The sequence below is a fragment of the Pleurodeles waltl genome, chromosome 2_2, assembly GCF_031143425.1.
Source record: "Pleurodeles waltl isolate 20211129_DDA chromosome 2_2, aPleWal1.hap1.20221129, whole genome shotgun sequence".
Taxonomy (NCBI): domain Eukaryota; kingdom Metazoa; phylum Chordata; class Amphibia; order Caudata; family Salamandridae; genus Pleurodeles; species Pleurodeles waltl.
Genome location: NC_090439.1, coordinates 906,648,409 through 906,667,634, shown reverse-complemented (window position 1 = coordinate 906,667,634; position 19,226 = coordinate 906,648,409). Strand labels below are relative to the sequence as shown.

The 19,226-nt window shown below is 41.2% G+C and overlaps 1 protein-coding gene across 1 annotated transcript; it reads left to right on the top strand.

Annotated features, from left to right (window-relative positions):
* Positions 1 to 1,942: 1,942 nt before the first annotated feature.
* Positions 1,943 to 16,665, top strand: ABRA (actin binding Rho activating protein). The gene is made up of 2 exons (XM_069220617.1): positions 1,943 to 2,742; positions 12,397 to 16,665. The coding sequence occupies exons 1-2, from the start codon at positions 2,030 to 2,032 to the stop codon at positions 12,878 to 12,880; spliced, it is 1,197 nt and encodes a 398-aa protein (XP_069076718.1). The 5' UTR covers positions 1,943 to 2,029; the 3' UTR covers positions 12,881 to 16,665.
* Positions 16,666 to 19,226: the final 2,561 nt, after the last annotated feature.

Sequence of the window (19,226 nt, the reverse complement as noted above, 5' to 3'; positions counted from 1 at the left end):
TTGCCCAGGTGGTGGCTACCCCGAGGAGCCCCCCCCTTGCCTGCCTGCATCGCTGAAGAGACCCCTTGGTCTCCCATTGAAACCTGAAGGAAACCCGACGCGTGTTTGCACACTGCACCCGGCCGCCCCCGCGCTGCTGAGGGTGTACTTTCTGTGCTACTTTGTGTCCCCCCCCGGTGCCCTACAAAACCCCCCTGGTCTGCCCTCCGAAGACGCGGGTACTTACCTGCTGGCAGACTGGAACCGGGGCACCCCCTTCTCTCCATTATAGCCTATGTGTTTTGGGCACCTCTTTGACCTTTGCACCTGACCGGCCCTGAACTGCTGGTGTGATAACTTTGGGGTTGCTCTGAACCCCCAACAGTGGGCTACCTTGGACCAAAAACTCAAACCTGTAAGTGACTTACTTACCTGTGAAAACTAACAATAACTTACCTCCCCCAGGAACTGTGAAAATTGCACTGTGGCCACTTTTAAAACAGCTTATTGTGTTTTATGTAAAAAGTATACATGCTAAAGTAATGATTCAAAGTTCCTAGAGTACTTACCTGCAATACCTTTCAAAGGAGCTATTACATGTAAAATTTGAACCTGTGGTTCTTAAAATAAACTAAGAAAAGATATTTTTCTATAACAAAACCTATTGGCTGGATTTGTCTCTGAGTGTGTGTACCTCATTTATTGTCTATGTGTATGTACAACAAATGCTTAACACTACTCCTTGGATAAGCCTACTGCTCGACCACACTACCACAAAATAGAGCATTAGTATTATCTCTTTTTACCACTATTTTACCTCTAAGGGGAACCCTTGGACTCTGTGCATGCTATTCCTTACTTTGAAATAGCACATACAGAGCCAACTTCCTACACATACATTGCCACTGCACCTGGGTGTGTGCCACTGTGCACATTATGCAGTAAAGCTTTAGGTAATTACAGTTACCTTGCAGAGTAAAGTCTTCATTTAACAAAGCAGAGCTACTGTACTTTAAATGAAAGCAACCAATCAATGGTCAGACGGTCCATCTTCCACACATTAATCCACCGAGTTTTGGGGCCTCTAATATTCTCTCAGCGAGTAGGGTACATTTGCCACTTATTCGTTAGCCTTGCACTAGAGCAATGTAACTATAAAGCTGACAGCCAGATAGCACGTGCAGAAATATTCCCCTTTGAATTAAAATGGCCGCCGACGTGCAGCTTGCCTATGACCCTTACCCAATCAGACTGGTATTCTTCGGCTCATTGCTGTACTGCTGTGCCTATGCTAAAATAAAATGAAAGCCACCAGTAAAGTATTTGACCTCATAAGGTACGCTGTTGTGTAACAAGCATGAGTGGCACAATGGAAAAAAGTGGTGCTGTTCCCTCCAGGCCACGTGCTTGGAAAGATATCTCACACTCGGACCGGTGGAGAACAAATTTAAACAGCGTTCCTCGACCACATTACTTCCCATGCGCCAAGTGCAGCGGCATTTCACTTATGCCTGAGGAAAACTAAGCAGATAACACAACTGAATATTTTACTTTAAAGGAAAATCTCAGCTCTCCTCCAAGAAAATAAAAAAGAGGAAACCCAGATGATTTAATTAAAAACTAACCAAAACCACCCACAACGTCACTCATATCTTGGACAAGAATGTAACTATTTGTTAGAATACTGTGTTCTGGAGTGTGTGAAACGTTTCTTTCAGATGAGTGACATCAGAAACTTGACAAAGGTCTTGGGAATTTCGGGAGATCAGGTCGCCACTTCAGTAGATTTCCCTGTTTACCATCTGTATTTGTCATCTGCAGCTGTGATGAAATACAACCCCCCTTTGGTTTTTAAAAAAGGAACAGCGTCACACGAGGCGTGTCGTTGGTGCACATGCTTGGCATAGTTTCCAGCTCTATCAAGTGTGCAGCCTCCATTTAAACACACTTCTTCGGAGCTGTGTTTCCATTGCACCGCTTCTCGCTGTCCTCGCCACCACGTCTCTTCCTTGACCGCGCGGCTCAAACATCCAAGGGACAAGGTGACAGCATGCCTCAAGAAGAGAGCCCACGGACTAAACCTGCTCAACGCGCCGTTAAAAAGATTCGATGTGCTTCCTTGGTTTCCAGCTTAGCTAAAGGGTGGCAGCAGTGGGCAACAGAGAACACAGTCAGACAGGCCCAAGAGCCTTCCGGATGGGTCCCCAATGAGGAAAAGGATTCTCAGAGTTTCCCCAAGGCAAAGCAGATAAAGACAGAAGATGTGCTTCAGCCAACTCCTGCCAAGAAACCGGAGGCACAACAAGATGACTCTCAACACCAGAGGCATCCTGATGAAGGCTTCTCTGGGTTCCAAATTAAGAGTAAGGAGGTGACCAAAACAATAGTTAGCAAAGTTCAGGAGAGGGGAGGGGACATCGGCTCGCTCACCGACAGGTATGAAAAGGACCAGAGCAATGCAGAGAAGAACCTCCAGGAGATTGATAAAATCATTGAGGGCAAATTATCCCCCTGTCGAAGAAGAAAGTGCTCTAACTTGGTGAAGCAGCTGACCAAGGGCTGGAAAGAGATAGAGCAAGAAAGTGTCAAGCCTTCGCGGCCCAGTCTCCATCAGTGCCGGAGCGACAGCCTCGAGACGGAGGACAGCGGCTATGGAGAAGGAGACTGGGAGGACAGGTGCCAGGGAGAGACAGCCAAAGAGCATGACCTGGCGGAGAAAGCAGAAGACATCACCATCCGGATTAAAACTCCCAAGGCATCGCTGTAAGTAACTATGACAGTGCATGACCACAGGGTCGCCACCTTTAAGCACTCGTTTTCATCATCTCCTTCTTTCAGTAGTTGTTCTATAAAATGTCCCGAGATCGGGTTTACCTCATCAAGTCAAAGAAGCATGTGCTCTGAGCATTTTATAGGGCGCCCTGGAGGCAGCAGAATATGTTTTCACTTTTGAATTTTAAATATTTGCCTATTTACTGATAAATGTCCCATTTATTTAGAGTAAGTGTGAAGAAATATGCACAGAATTTTGAAGAGAACAATTTCTTTCAAGGAGCACATTCTCTGATCCATTTATGTTTCACATTAATTTTATGAAACTATTGAAGAAATGGAAATAGTTGCATATGCAGGGCTCGATTTGAAACGGCTATGTGGCGAATTAACAGTACAGTCATTCCCGAAATACATTATGGGGGTCATTCTGACCCTGGCGGTAAATACCGCCATGGCGGAGGTTGGCGGTAGCACCGCCAACAGGCTGGCGGTGCTCCGCCGGGCATTCTGACCGCGGCGGTACAGCCGCGGCCAGAAGCGGAAAGCCGGCGGTGTACCGCCGACTTTCCGCTGCCCATGGGAATCCGCCATGGCGGCGCAGCTTGCTGCGCCGCCATGGGGATTCTGACACCCCATACCGCCATCCTGTTCCTGGCGGTTTGCCCGCCAGGAACAGGATGGCGGTATGGGGTGTCGTGGGGCCCCCGTAAGAGGGCCCCACAAAGAATTTCAGTGTCTGCTTTGCAGACACTGAAATTCGCGACGGGTGCAACTGCACCCGTTGCACCTTCCCACTCCGCCGGCTCCATTCTGAGCCGGCTTCCTCGTGGAAAGGGTGTTTCCCGCTGGGCTGGCGGGCGGACTTTCGGCGGTCGCCCGCCAGCCCAGTGGGAAACCCAGAATGACCCCGCGGTATTTTGACCGCAGTACGGTCTTCTGGCGGTTCCCGCTTGGCGGGCGGAGCTTAGAATCAGGGCCTATATGTGAGAACGATACAATTTTCTTTAATCTTTACTTAACTAAGGCAGCGGTCGAAAGTACATTAAAAAAGTATGATGCTGAATGCAGTGGTGGCGGGGTCAATGGGGTTGGGGTCAAAGGTGTGGCAAAAAAAAAAAAAATTCTGTAAGTGTTTTTGTTCTTTCACCCTCAGGTGGCTACATATAAAATAACTAATTGTTACATAGTGGAAAATGCACTATAGTACATTGTGAAACCTCTATTAATTCTTGGACTGCAGAGGTCCGTGTGTAGCCACAGAATTAAATCTGGCTGGTGCAGTGGAGAGTAGTGACGTGTATTTTTAGTGCTACGAGGGCACATCCTGTTGACAGAAAGTACTGTGAATACACGTTATTATGTCAAGCTTGCATTACACACAGTATAAGATAGACTGTTACAAAATGAGCAAAAAGGTTTAATAAAGTGGTACTTCCAGAATATAGATCTAAGTAATTCTCGTTTACTTACATTACTGTCCCTTCAACAACTCCAGGGATAGCAAGTGCTATATAAGTGCATTTCCAATTAAAAGGATGCACTTCACAGCTCAGTTGTTAACTCTTTGCACTACCACTGAAAAAGAATATGGGCCTGATTTAAAACTTGACAGACGGGTTACTCCGTCACCACAGTGACGGATGTCTCATCAGCCGAAATCTAAATCTCATTGGATATAATGGAATTTAGATTTCGGCGGACAGAACATCCGTCACCATTGTGACAGAGTAGCCTGCCTGCCAAGTTCTAAATCAGGCCCTTAATCCTTGTCATCACAAAGTTTTGAGTAATTCAACAATTAAAGCCAGCACCGGCTTCCAAGAATCCTATGCATTTGCAGATTCCCCTTCACATTTGCAGATTCCCCTTTATATTTGCAGATTAACTCTTAGCGCACATTTGCATTTATTTCAGGCAGGCACCCTGGCAGGAAGGCTTGTTTAGCTGTCTGCCCGGCTTCGGTTTCACAGCACTGGAGACTCACTGAATGACACTTCAGCTGAGGCATTTAAACTATTGGAATTAACCGTCCGGTTGTCTTTTTACAAAAAATAGGGTAACATGTTTTCATTAATCAAAAAAGTATGGGCACGTTGTTCACCTCCGATCCCACTCACTTCGACCTCTGATCTAAGCAAAAAAAACTACTCTGGACAAATGAAGCATTTTGGCACGTCGACTGAACGAGTGCTAATGTAGTCCAAACACCTCAAATGCCGTATTGGTTTTCCAAATTGAATTCACTGGAAACAGACACACAGTTGCATTGCCTCTACTTTCTCTTCACCCAGCATGCGCAATGTGAAGGCTGCTTTTCAGTGAAATAGAATGCAGGCCTCTCTCATAACTCTAATTGGCTGTTGCCAGCCAATCAGTGTAAAGGTGTGTGTTCACAAAACTGAAAATGTCTTGCTTTGACTGAGGGATGAGGAATGAGGAGTAGGGATGATGGATGAGGAGTAGGGATGATGGATGAGGCATGAGAAGTAAGAATGATGCAAGATGGATGAGAAGTAGGGATGAGAAGCAGGGATGAGGGATGAGCAGTAGGAATGATGGAAGAGAAGTAGGAATGATGGAAAAGGAGAATGGATGTATGAGAAGCAGGGATGAGAAGTAGGGATGATGTATGATGAATGAGAAGCAGGGATGAGGGATGATGGATGATGGATGAGAAGCAGGTATGATGGATGAGAAGTAGGTATGATGGATGAGAAGCAGGGATGATGTATGATGGATGAGAAGTAGAGATGATGGAAGAGAAGCAAGGATGATGGATGAGAAGTTGGGAAGATGTATGATGGATGAGAAGTAGAGATGATGGATGAGAAGCAGGGGTGATGGATGATGGATGAGAAGTAGGGATGATGGATGAGAAGTGGGGAGGATGTATGATGGATGAGGAGTATGGATGATGGATGAGAAGTAGGGATGATGGAAGAGAAGTAGGGATGATGGATGAGAAGTAGGGCTGATGGATGAGAAGTGGGGAGGATGTATGATGGATGAGGAGTATGGATGATGGATGAGAAGTAGGGATGATGGAAGAGAAGCAAGGATGATGGATGAGAAGTAGGGAAGATGTATGATGGATGAGAAGTAAGGATGATGGATGAGAAACAGGGATGATGGATGAGAAGTAGGGATGATGGATGAGAAGTGGGGATGATGTATGATGGATGAGGAGTATGGATGATGGATGAGAAGTAGGGATGATGAAAGAGAAGCAGGGATGGTGGATGAGAAGTAGGTATGATGTATGATGGGTGAGAAGCAGGGATGATGGAGGAGAAGTAGGGAGGATGTTTGATGGGTGGAAGTAACGATGATGGATGAGAAGCAGGGATGAGACTCAGGGATGAGAAGTATGAATGATGGAAGAGAAGTAGGGATGATGGAAGAGAAATAGGGATGATGGATTAGAAGTAGGGATGATGGATGATGGATGAGAAGTAGGGATGATGTATGATGGATGAGAAGTAGGGATGATGGATGAGAAGTAGGGACGATGGAAGAGAAGCAGGGATGATGGAGGAGAAGTAGGGATGATGGAGGAGAAGTAGAGATGATGCATGAGAAGCAGGGATGAGAAGTAGGGATGAGGAGTGAGGGATGGGTGCTGTATATGTGAAACCCATGAAGTTATGGGGGAACACTATATGCTGCTTTTTTCAAATGTGGTAAAATAAAAAGAGCTAATGGCAAAAGATGCAACATTTGTTACGATAATATATTCTGAACAAAAACTTAAGCTTATAACAATTATTTTCAACAGTAATTCTAAACTACATATGAGCCTTAAGTTAACTTGCAAGCGGTGAATAGGTGCTTCAGATATTCTTTGGGCCTACAACATATTTTGAAACAAAGTGTAGCACAAACTTACTTCTGCACTCTTTGGGCCCTACAAAAGCTTAGCACTTATAAGAACCTCAGAGCATATTATTATGCATAATACATTTGATACTTAACACAACAGTCTAATTTGTTAGAAAGCAAAGCAGAACTATACCTCACGACCTCGCCATGCCCTGCTAATTACCCCACATATTACATCAAAAATGACTTCTTCTATGGCATCATTGACATTATCGCTTGTTGGACCTGGCCCTTTTTGCAGGGGCATCCCCAAACCTTACGCCTTCTTCCTCCTGTCTTTTGTGACCTGTTTTTGTTAGCTTTAGGGTTCTGGGCACTTTACCATTGCTGACCAGTGCTAAAGTGCAAGTGTTCTCTGTCTAAATTGGATTGGTAATAGGTTTATCCATGATTGGCATATTTGATTTACTAGTAAGTCCCTAGTAAAGTGTGCTAGAGGTGCCCAGGGCCTGTAAATCAAATGCTGCTAGTGGGCCTGCAGCACTGATTGTGCCACCCACATGAGTAGCCCTGTAAACATGTCTCAGACCTGCCACAGCGGGGTCTGTGTGGGCAGTTTGGAACTGCCAGTTCGAACCCAAACCTTCCCTTTTACTACAGGTAAGTCATCCATAAAGTAGGTCCAAGGCAACTTTCTACATCCTGCTTTCTAAGGTTCTCCAAGGGCTTGAACTGAGCTTGCCTCCTGTTAGAAGTCTTTGGAATATCAAAAACTTCATCTGCCAGCACCTGTTTTCTCTTGCTGAGAGTCCTGACTCACGAAGTGGTGCCAAATCCAGTTCCTGGGCCCTTGGGAGTGAGTTCTGGTGTAATCAAGAAGAAACCAGAGCCCATATTTATACTTTTTTAGCGCCGCATTTGCATCCTATTTTGACGCAAAATCAGTCCAAACTTACAAATTATAATTGTGTTTTGTAAGTTTGCGCCACTTTTGCGTCAAAACAATTACACAAATGCGGCGCTAAAAAATTATAAATGTGGGCCCAAGTGCATCGACTCCAGAGCGACTTTGGAACCGGTGCCGCTGTCTGAATCCACACAGCTGCCTGCACCAGGAGCCGTGGTCTCCGCGGAGTGCAATGACCGCGACTGACGCCGCAGGCCTTACGCCGCTGCAGCGCCTCCGAAGTCCCACCACAGCGAGAATCCTTAGTGCCATGAAACCTGACTCTGCCGCAGCACCTTTGGCCCCGTGGTGTGATCGCAACACCACAAAGTTGACACCTTGCATCTTGACATGCTGGATTCATCGACCCCGCCAGATCATAAGGAACTGACGCCTCACCACCGATGCTGCATCACCTCCCTTGCAATAATAAGGAACCAATGCCTCATCTCCCCTGCCTGGCAGTTAGGAACCAACGACGCACCAGCTCTAGCGACGCCTCATCTCCCCGACTCCATGCAACATCTTTGTTTCATTGTTTACCAAAGGTACTGTGCCTGGGGTCCGTGGAACTCCATGACCATCCCGCACTCCACTGCAAGTAGAGATGGACTGTTGGAAACGACTCTGTCAATGGCGTTGTGATAGCCCCAGTTGGAGCTATTGCATTTCTAAGTGCTTTATTGAGATATACTTTTTAAACATTCGTATCTTTGCTTGTGTATGTTGCATTTTTGTCGTTTTGATCTTGTTTTATTCAAATAAATATTGGCTATTCTTCTAAACTGGTGTTGAGTCCTTTTGTAGTGTTTTCACTGTGTTACTGTGTGTGTGTGTGCACATCTGTGTGTGTGTGTGTACAAATACTTTACTCATTGCCTCTGAGATAAGCCTGACTGCTCATGCTAAGCTATTAAGAGGGTGAGCAGGAGTTATCCTAGTGGTGTGACTCCCTTACCCTGACTAGAATATATATGGTATTGGGCCATCAAGGATATCTTTTTGATCAAAATGTTGAAGGTGGCTACTCTACTTTTGTTACTCACCCTGATTTTCTAGGACCTTCTTGGAAGAAAAAGGTACGGAGATCTTGGCAACAAGGAAGCAAGGGGGTAGTGAGCTAAAGTAACGGAGCAATTGATTACGTGGGCTCATATAAGACTGAAGACCCTATATAGTCAGCATTCTATAGGGAATCTTCCGCTTCCCTCTGCTGAGACATCACAGTGGAATGGAGTTGGGCTCATATAAGACTGGAGACTCTAAGTAGTCAGCATTCTATAGGGAATCTGCTGCTTCCCTACACTGAGACATCACAGTGAAATGGAGCTAAAACCTAGACAGCTTGCATGCAGAGCCTAAGTGGTTCTGGTGGAGCAATCATAAAACAAACAAGTGTCAACATTCCAAATACTGAGCTGCTGCATGGTTGCATAGGTAGGATGTGGTGGTTACTCTGGGAATGCCCATATGCTCATGGTGAGACAGGCATACGTGAGAGAGGGGCCTTAGTGAACTGAAAAGTGACTCTGAAAAAAAGATTGCCAGGTGGATCTTGGACAGGTCACATGCAGGAGTTGCATCTTACAAGGATGGGGGTAAAGGAAAGCCTATTATCGCAGAATACACACATCACTGGCCTGCCTAAATACAACATGAAATGCACCATTTTATAGAGACTCAGAACCTACCTCTCCTGTGCATAAGGGGGAAGTAAATCTAGTTCCCCGCACATAAAAAGCATACTTTTTAAAGTAACAACTCAGAGACTTTGCTCTTACGACCCACCCAAAGCAGGAGAATGTAACCTGGGGGTATACATGCCCATCATTACACAAGGGAAAACATTGACAAACTCAATAAAAGCCCTACTCAAAAGTGAAGCAATTTAGAGGCCATAATGGAATAGTGGAGCGATCCTGGGGTCTACCATACAATGCATATAGCAGTAGAGGACAATGTAAGTGAACCAATGGATAATGGCAGAGAGTCTGGCTCAAGACAGTTGACTCTTAAGGTTAAGCAGGAGAAGTATGCATTGGACGCCATTGTTCATCTGGAGAGTGAGCATGAGAAAAAAAATCATAGAGGGTGATGGAGCATATTCCTGTTATACTTTAGTTTGAGGTCGACGAACCTTGAGATCTCTACAAGGGGTTCAAAACAGGGAAGTAGTTTGCAATCTAGCAACATTAATTTAAACAGTGTAACATATTTGGTCACACACGGAAGATTCAAGTCGGAAATAAAGTTTAAGGGTTTTTATTACAAGTTAACACTGAGGTTAATGTAAACAAATCTCAAAAACATTTTGTAAGGATACAAAAGAACAAAGGGGTAGCTACAACTGTGGAAAAACATCAAACAAATTAGCATAAGGCAAACAAGGAACTCAGTAATGACAATGCAAAATATTAACAGAAGAATCTGATGCTCAGAAAACGGATGCTGCCGCAATCTATTAGACATAAGTGCAATTTCAAAGACATCTAACTAAGTTAGCAATGGACAAATAGAATTCTCCTCAGGACTAAATTAACGAGTGAATAGTCAATTAAAGAACATGAGGGCCAAAGCTAAAAAGCAAAAATGGGACAAAAAGGAATTCGGAGGAAGTCCTCTGGGGCAAAAAGAAATTAACTAATGAAGGTAAAACGTTGGGAAAAGTCAAGATGTCAGCATAACAAAAGCTCAATCAAGAGTCTTCCTAAAGAAACAAGTGTAAGCTAAAGCCACACTCAGTAAAGCATGGGGAGTCAGGGGGAAAGTCAGAGGTCTATACCTCTCAAAGTCCAAGGGAATCTGCTTCGTTCTGCTCTCCATTCAATCAGTGAACGTCCTAGTTAATGTCACAAAATCAGTTAGGAAACACCTCTTTCGATCATACCATTTCAGGAGATACCTTCTCCAGTCACATGGTCTAACTCTGCAACAATCCTACCCGTTCCCAGGACAGTCCTGAGAAGGTAGCTGTCCGTGGTCTTCTGTACAACTATTGCAAAATGGATGAATAGAAACAGTCACTTCTCTTGATATTTCCATGTACCTTTTCAAGGTTGCTTTCTCAGACTCTCTAAGAATAAAACAAGAGCACATCTATTCCCAAACGAACATTTTGGGCCTGATTTAGAGCTTATCAGAGAGGTTACTCCGTCACAACGGTGATGGATATCCTGTCCCCCAAAATTAAATCCAATAGGGTATAATGGGAGCATATTTCAGCAGATGGGATATCCATCAACGTTGTGACGGAGTGATCCTTCCACCAAACTCTAATTCTGGCCCTTTGTGTGAAGAACACCTGCAATAAAATGACACATTAGCAGAAATGGAAAACAGTTCTTCACATTTTAGAAAAACAGGCTAGTTAAGATAACTAAAGAAAATACCTCAATGGCACATTTAATTCATGTTATACTGTAGAAAATCAAATCAAACTACAACGTCAGTTATAATTTATCTGTTTAAAATTCCTGCTTCTGCTAATGCAAAACAAAATAAATTGTTAGCACACGTAATTGAGAGAAATGGAGAACTGCAATTTCTCAGTGTTAATCAACAACATTACGTGTACTTGTAAAATAAACCTTTATTGTTTTAAAGGTAAACTCTCTCAAATAACATAAGGATGGTTACATAACTACAATAAATGTTAACATTTCACTTAATAAGATTAAACCACACAATATATTTTCATAACACTATAATGAATACACTCTATTATGGATGTCAAGTGCACCACTTTACATTAGTGTAATATTAGTTTACACATTTAACTTGATACTATGGTCAAATATAGGTCATATTTGTGACGTCAGGAGGGATAGCAATTTACGCTATTACAGGGGCACACCTAATCATTCTGGGTGTTCATGTAATGTAATGACAGATGACAGTGGCTTAGGGATATACATATAACAGTGGTTTCACAAAGTTCCTACCCGCTCTACGAATGCCCGCAGATAACACAAGGCACAAAAAAGTTGCCACCGCACAGGAACAAACAATTCTTGTGCAGTGAAAAGTTTGTCACGAAGCAAAGGAATCTTGTTCTCTACCAGGATATAAAGGGTATAAAAAGAGTCAGACTGTCGCTTTAATTTTATTACCCTATAAGTTATCCCCCAGAATCTGAAAGTAATAAAAATGCAGGTTCTGAGACAAAACCTACAGGGGTGTGCCATCATTCATAAGGCAACCAGCTAAAATGCATGAATCTTTGTTGGAAAAAAGTCAAGCCTGAAAGCAATCTCTACTGACAGGTGAGCTAGAACTCTCATAGCTCTTCAATACGTTGTGCTTTATATTCCATACAATTCCTAAGTTGCTAACATTTGCCGGATCCCATACACATTGCTTTTAAGTAATGCAAGGGGGCTAAATTGGGAGCCTAAAGATGTTTGTGAGAGAAGTAGAAACTTAGGAACACATTTTCACTTCAGTAGTTTGAATGGAGTAATCAACCTTGTCATTTGTGAAATATGGAAGTGATTCAAAGTGAAAACAAGATGTCACTCAGTTGTAGGACATACTATGAGCTTACCATCTTAGAGGTGAGAAAGAACATAGAAAAGTGGTTTGGACTTTATTTGATTCTACAAATGAGGAAGGCTGGACAGATAATTGAATGGTGGGACCAAGGAAAGAGTAACTAGCCTTGCACTTCACTGTAGTAACACTAACTTACTTATAGAAAATAAAACATCATTGCATGGATTCAGAGGTGGCATCTTTGAGGCAGTGGGAATATGCAGGATTTAACTAATTAAGAGGAATATACTGCCTACTCGTTTGTAGCCAGAACATGTCTGAACTTAGTGAAAATGTATAGTTCACATTATGAACTCTGGTAATCCTGTTTTTTTAAAACTCTTTAGAGCATCCAGGAGTACAAGTGAGCGAAAACCTATCAGCCGAGTCCGCCCGAAGTACAGCCAAGTGGACAGCATAAAAGGCAAGTGGCAGAAATGGACAGACCATCACATCATAAACCAGAAGCTGAATCCCTTCAGTGACGAGTTTGACCCAGAACTGGCAATGAGTACACGTCTACGAAAGGGGGATGAGGGCTACGGCCGACCAAAAGAGGGATCAAGAACGGCAGAGAGGGCCAAGAGAGCAGAGGCCCACATTCACCGTGAGATTGAAGACATGTGTTTCATCATTTCAACAATGGCTGACCCGGGAGCCAATGGCAAGATCCAGGTCACGTTTGGGGAACTTTTTGACAGATATGTGCGAATCTCAGATAAAGTTGTTGGTATTCTTATGAGAGCCAGGAAACATGGACTGCTGCATTTTGAAGGAGAAATGTTATGGCAAGGAAGAGATGATCATGTCATAATAACTTTATTAGACTAAAATGACTTATTTTCTCATGGACATTTGTGCATGACTATGGCTACTGCACTCCATATTTTTTAAACAAACATTGGGAAAGAGAGCACAGATGATACCAGTTCAATGCCTACCAAGCACCCTAACTTTAACCTATTAATATTTTAAGTGAACAAGTACATCTACTGCTTAGAAATCTGACACTTTCACAAAAGCCCATTCACTTAGAAGGCTATATGTTGGAATATTGACTACAAATACATGGTGCTACCAAAATATGGTAACCAAGGGCCATATGTATGAACACATTTTCCCATAGACATACAATGGGTAAAAACCTTTGATACATCTGGCCCCAAATATTGAGGAACAAAATATAAAAAAGGTAATTCCATAAAGGTATTCAGGTTTGCTATTCTTAACTCCACATCAACCTAGCTTGAAGATATTTATTTATATATATATATATAGCCAGGGTGCATATATATGGAGTTCAGTAAAGTAAACTTATACTGACTTATATAAACTTACCTTGGGTATATTTGGTCCTTGATATTATGTCCATGGTATCCAAATAGCACAAAACAATATTCTGTAGTCAATATCAATTGTTTATTTAGTTGTCAGAATGTATACCAAGAAATTATAGACATCAACAGTGGCAATTTCTTTTGGGTATTGGCAATTACAATTCATTTAATTACATTATTTTCCAACAACTATCAGGTGGCACATTTCATTTTGATATTGTGGAACAAATATATTCTGAGGATTGTACTACTGAATATCTTGGTACAAGAATATCATAGACAAAATTTCAAAGACCAAAATATCGAAAGGTAAGTGCCTATAGGGGAAGTATAGCTTTAATATTCCTAACTCCACATCCACTTACCTTGAAGATATATATATACTGTCAAAGTACACATATGTAAAAGTAAGTGAAGAAAATCTATACTAACCTGTCAATATTTTGGATTCAAAATTTTGTCCTCGATATTTTCTTCCCTCAGTACTTTGGTGTCGATATTCAGGGTGCACACCTACTCTGAAAAACGCAGAGAACTGCAAACTAAACCATGGATCCCTTAAACAACATAAGCATTCTATGAAACTTCCATTTCAAATATAATTTAGTTGTCACATTAAACACAATAAATATTGTCTATTTGAAACATATTCAGATAAGTGAAAAATTTCAGAGTTGCACCTGCCTGTTCTAGTCAGTAAATTATGCCATCTTTTTCATAGCTCCCACCTTATCCCAACATACATTTTAGTTGCAAAATCACCAAGCTCAACAAACACAAGATCTATTAACAATTAATCTATTAATTCTGTTTTATGATTAGATGGAAAACACTATGGTTGTCTTGTATCCCCCTTTTTAGATCAATTTTCACCCTATAGATTTAACATGCTTTTTAATAGTAAACATCATCATCCCGGACGTCTGGCTTCACAGTGGATATCAGTAGGTTTTTCACGGAACAGCAAAGAAGTTAATATGTAACATTTTGCAAGTGCCAACATCAAGCTATAGTTATGTGCAGATTGCACTCCTTACTTTTAAATTACTCTCAGACTTTCAAATTTTAATTTCTATTACTTCTCTTTCCTGTCAGTTTATAGCTTGAACAAGACAATCGATTATTGTCTTCTGCTGAACGGAACATGCACCAGAGACATATAGTTAAATGCAGGTATTGCACAGGTGTGCACACATTCCATTAGTTAAGTATGTATTCATCACATTAAATGGTTGACATTAAACAGAATCTACGATTAACTGTTACAAATTTTTAATAAATGTGATAAATACAACTACCAAACCGCCACTCTTGTATTTCTCTTGATAGTAAAGGTTTGGATGCAGCCAGTGTGATATAGGAATACAAACTGAGGTCAAGCTGCAAATCACAAACAATGTTTTCATCACAAAATCTCTCTGAAGTGCAAGGAAACTTAAAGCCACAAAATTGCAATGATGTAAACTTTCTCTATCTCCTTTTATAGCAGATACCTGTTCTGATCAGAAAAGGTGCTTTATTTAACCAATCCCCCCACACTCTTTGAAGTAGACTTTTTATATTATTGTGCAGTTAAAACCAAAGGCAGTGGTAACTGAGTTGACTTATCTTCTATTTATCAAAATTTTTATGGGGGGTGTTTTTCTACAATATAATTATAAGGCAAGGACAAAATCTCTACTTCAGTGTACCTGAGGAGGTAACACTAAAGGCCTGATTATGACCTTGGCAGATGGGGTACTCCGTCACAAATGTGATGGATATCCCGCCCGCTATTTTATACGTTTCATAGGATATAGTGGAATTTGGAATACGGCGAGTGGGATATCTGTCACATTTGTGACAGATCCTCCAAGGTCGTAATCAGGCCCTAAGTCAATTATAAGGCAGACCCCCTCCACCATCTACCACTATTGTAGTGAATTTACATCAAATCACCTCAGGTTAAAATTAAAAGTCTGGAAGAGGCACACTGAATTCATTTTACCCTGTTTAAAAATACATCTATTTGTAAGTATCTAGCAAAATCAGTCATAGTAGTCTTATTTCTCCAGAGGTATCCATTTCAAGCAGAGGTATGCAGCATTCAAATTCAACCAGTAAATCATTATAAAGATGCAAACTTTGCTGACTTTCACTGACTTGGCTTGAAATGTTTCCTGCAAACTCTTATATTTGCAAAAAGTAGGTTTTTTTGTACTTTTTCCTGCCATAATACTTTTTTGGGACTAATACCTCTTAAAACTCAGTCAAGTTCAGCAAGAAGGCAAAATTTAAAATAAAACTTCACAAAGATGGCAAAAGCACAAGCTGTCAGATTTACACACCTTAAATTATAAACAGAGATCCTAGTACTACTTTTCAACTGCATCCAATGTTTCCCACACTGTAATCTAATACTACAGTATTGCAGCTATCACAGATAATCCAATCACTTGATTTATGAATACTTGGACAACAACTGTGCACAACAATATCTTGCTGATAGTTGGAAAATATCTCCCTTTTTAGGGCATTGCTTCCTTTGCATTGTCCTTTTTGGCACCTCAGTTTAATCCTTTATGTAAGCCTACCATTAGCTTGCTACATAAGTTTGCTGCTTCAAAGCCTATCGCCAGAATCTGGTAAGGACCTATGCAATTCTTAGAACAATGGCTAGACTATAAAATTTCAAACCTAAATGTGGATTTATGAAAACAATACATGATACATTACTGGAAGCAGGAAAATGTGAGCTACGTCTACCATACTCACAAACAAACATTTAGATCATTTTTTTTAAATCTACAGTCCAAAATATTGATGTATTGTTTGAGTGTGTTTCACTTTAAAACTGCTACCTCTAGCCAAGAGGTCAAGAAATTATTTGAGCAACTCACTTTTGCGAGTTGAGTGTGGAGCTATTTATCGGGTAACACACTGGCATCCTGGGCAACCCCTCTTCTTTCTGCACTTCTAGATTAATGGAAATACAAATTGATACTCAACTCAAGTGGAAGTACAACTGCAGTTTTATATAAATTTATATTTGAGCAATTATTCATACTTAGTAATCAGCATGCTAGCCTCTGATGACAACGTCTCTTTTCCATTTCTGTACCTGAATTTTATTTGCTGGATTTGTTCAATGTCATTTTCTTGAGTTTGACTATGATCTTAAGCCACCTCTCAATAGTAAGCCTTACTCTTGTAAAGGTCTTCTCTGGTAACTGTGCCTGTCATTGTTTGTTGCTATAAAGAAATGTCAAATAAACCATTTGAATTAGGAAAGAAGGTTAATACCAAAAAAGCTGTCTTACAGTGTGAATTACCTATCATGGTTTAATATGTTAGGTCAATAAAAGAATACAGCTAGTACAAAATCCTCATTATGCTGTATTGGCAAGTGCCTAACCAAAACCTGCAACAATTAAGGTGAAAATTGTATTTATCTCCCATTATATAATATGTAAGTGAAATACATCATGTACCATGCCTTCATCATAATCTTCTCATTTTTACTAAATTCTCTCACAAGAAGATAATACATTGAGATTTAATGAACCATTTTTTGGTTACGGGACAAACTACCACTTGCTAGTTCAGCATAGAAGTATTTTCTTTCAAACTGAAAGGTACTCGAAATCTTCTTACAGAAGAAAAGTGTAGCATGTTGTCATTAAAGTTTTAATCTGCCGTAGTAAAAAGTGCAATTTTGCATTTCCTTAGAGTTGTGCCAAGTGGCATATACTTTTTTGCAATTACCAAATAGATGCTTGATAACTGAAACATACCGCCCGCCTTTAGCAACTAAACTTTTTTGAACAACTTCATAAAAGCAAGAATTCCTTCTCATAAATGTGTTTCAATGTTCATTAGATCTGCTGTTGTATTAAAAACCAGAGCAATTAATGCATTCATGCCAACAAATACCAAATTTGAGATTTGAAAAGTAACATTTTAAGTGACTTTACAACTGAATTCGCTCTTGGCGAAAATCAGTGCTGTTTACTTCTAAAAAGCACAAATATGTACCCATGCCCATTAGAAGGCTAACTCCGGTACACCCATAATTTTCATCTTGTATTAATGTACAAAATAGCATCCTTTAAAAGAGTCCAAACAGGTGAAACATATGATGAGCACACTAATTGAAATGTTTCTTCAACATAAGATTGTAAATCCAACAATGCAGATGCAGCCATCCTAGCTAGTAACATAGATTGAGGATTAATTCAAGATGTTTGATATTATATGATATTATAATATGTACATTATTTGGAATACTCTTTAGAAAATTCACAGGTCTACTATATAATAAGTTACAATAGAATATGTTTCCCCTCCATATCACATGTTTATGGCAATCATTACAACGTTACATTTAAATGTTCCTGTTCATGTAAACTATGTTTATATTCTGTTGAAAAATGTAAAGTACATAATAAAACATCTTTGAAATATATGGCATGTAATATTTTCATATGTGGACTCATTAGTCCAGTAAAGGGTTTTGCTTACTTTTGCATGAATGCTGTTCACTTGTTTAAAGATTATCTTGTTACTTCAAAAACCTGAAAGACAAGTAGTTAATTGTTAGAAACTGGATCTCCAGTAGGCAGAGGTATGCACCTTGTCCAAGTAGGGACCACAATCCTAGCCAGTGTAAGTCACAACACAACCTAAATTATCCTGGCTCACCCTCCGGTACCTTGGCATAGAGCAGGCAGGCTTAACTTAGAAGGCAATGTGTAAGGCAATAACTCATACAGTAACACAGTGAAAACACCACAAAAAGTACTCCACACCAGTTTAGGAAAATAGATAATATTTTATCTGAATGAAATAAGACCAAAATGGCAAAAAAACAATATACCCAAGTCAAAATATCAGTTTTTAAAAGTTTAGATGAGTCTCAAACCTTAAGAATTAGTGGTTGTATCCTTTTAATACACAGTAGCTGGGATGTGTCAAAAATAACGTTTTGGAGGGTCGCACAAGAGGAGATGCACCAGAAAGAAAAACGATGCATAGTTTTTTCTGGTGTGGCAAAGGCGTTCCGCTGTTTCTTTCCATGCGGTAAGGTGATACATCGGTTTACAGGATCCTCACTGCGATGCAGGGATATTTTGGCACCCAGGGACGATCCGTGAAAAATCCAGAATGCGTTGTGAAGTGGCAACAGGCACTGCGTCGATCCAACAGGCGATGTGGCGATTCTTCAGCCATGAGACAGGAACTGCATTGATCTGGCAGATGTTGCATAAAATTTTGCAAGCGTTGTGTCTATTTCCAATGCGCTGGATTTTCTTCTCTTTTGTGAAGACTTTGATAGCCCTGGGACTTCAGAACAGGAGGCAAGTTCAATCGAAGCCCCTGGAGAGCACTTTTGGGGGAAGGCAGAGTCCTTCCAGCAGAGCCAGGTGCTAGCAGGGCAACAAGCAGACCAGCATTTATTCAAGCAAAGCAGTCCAGATGAGTCCTTTGGGCAGCCATGCAGACCCTCTGACAGAGTCCAGTTGTAGGCCCAGAGGTGTCTGATTTGGTGGAGTCACAGACCCACTATACATATCTAAAAGTGCCTTTGAAGTGGGGGAAACTTCAAAGTGTGGTTTTGAAGTGCACAGGTTCCCATTTTAACCCATCCTTGTCTGCCAGGAACCCTGTGGGGGGTTATCAGTCCCTTGAAGTGTAAGTGAGAGTCCCTCTACTCTTCACCCTTACTGTCCAGAAAGACCCATCAGTATGCAAATGAACGCAGATGCAACTGAGTTTCCTGTGTTTATGGCTGTCTGGCTGGAATGCATAAGGGGAGGTATCAACCAGCACAGACCAGACATGGATTGGAGAATGGCTGTAAG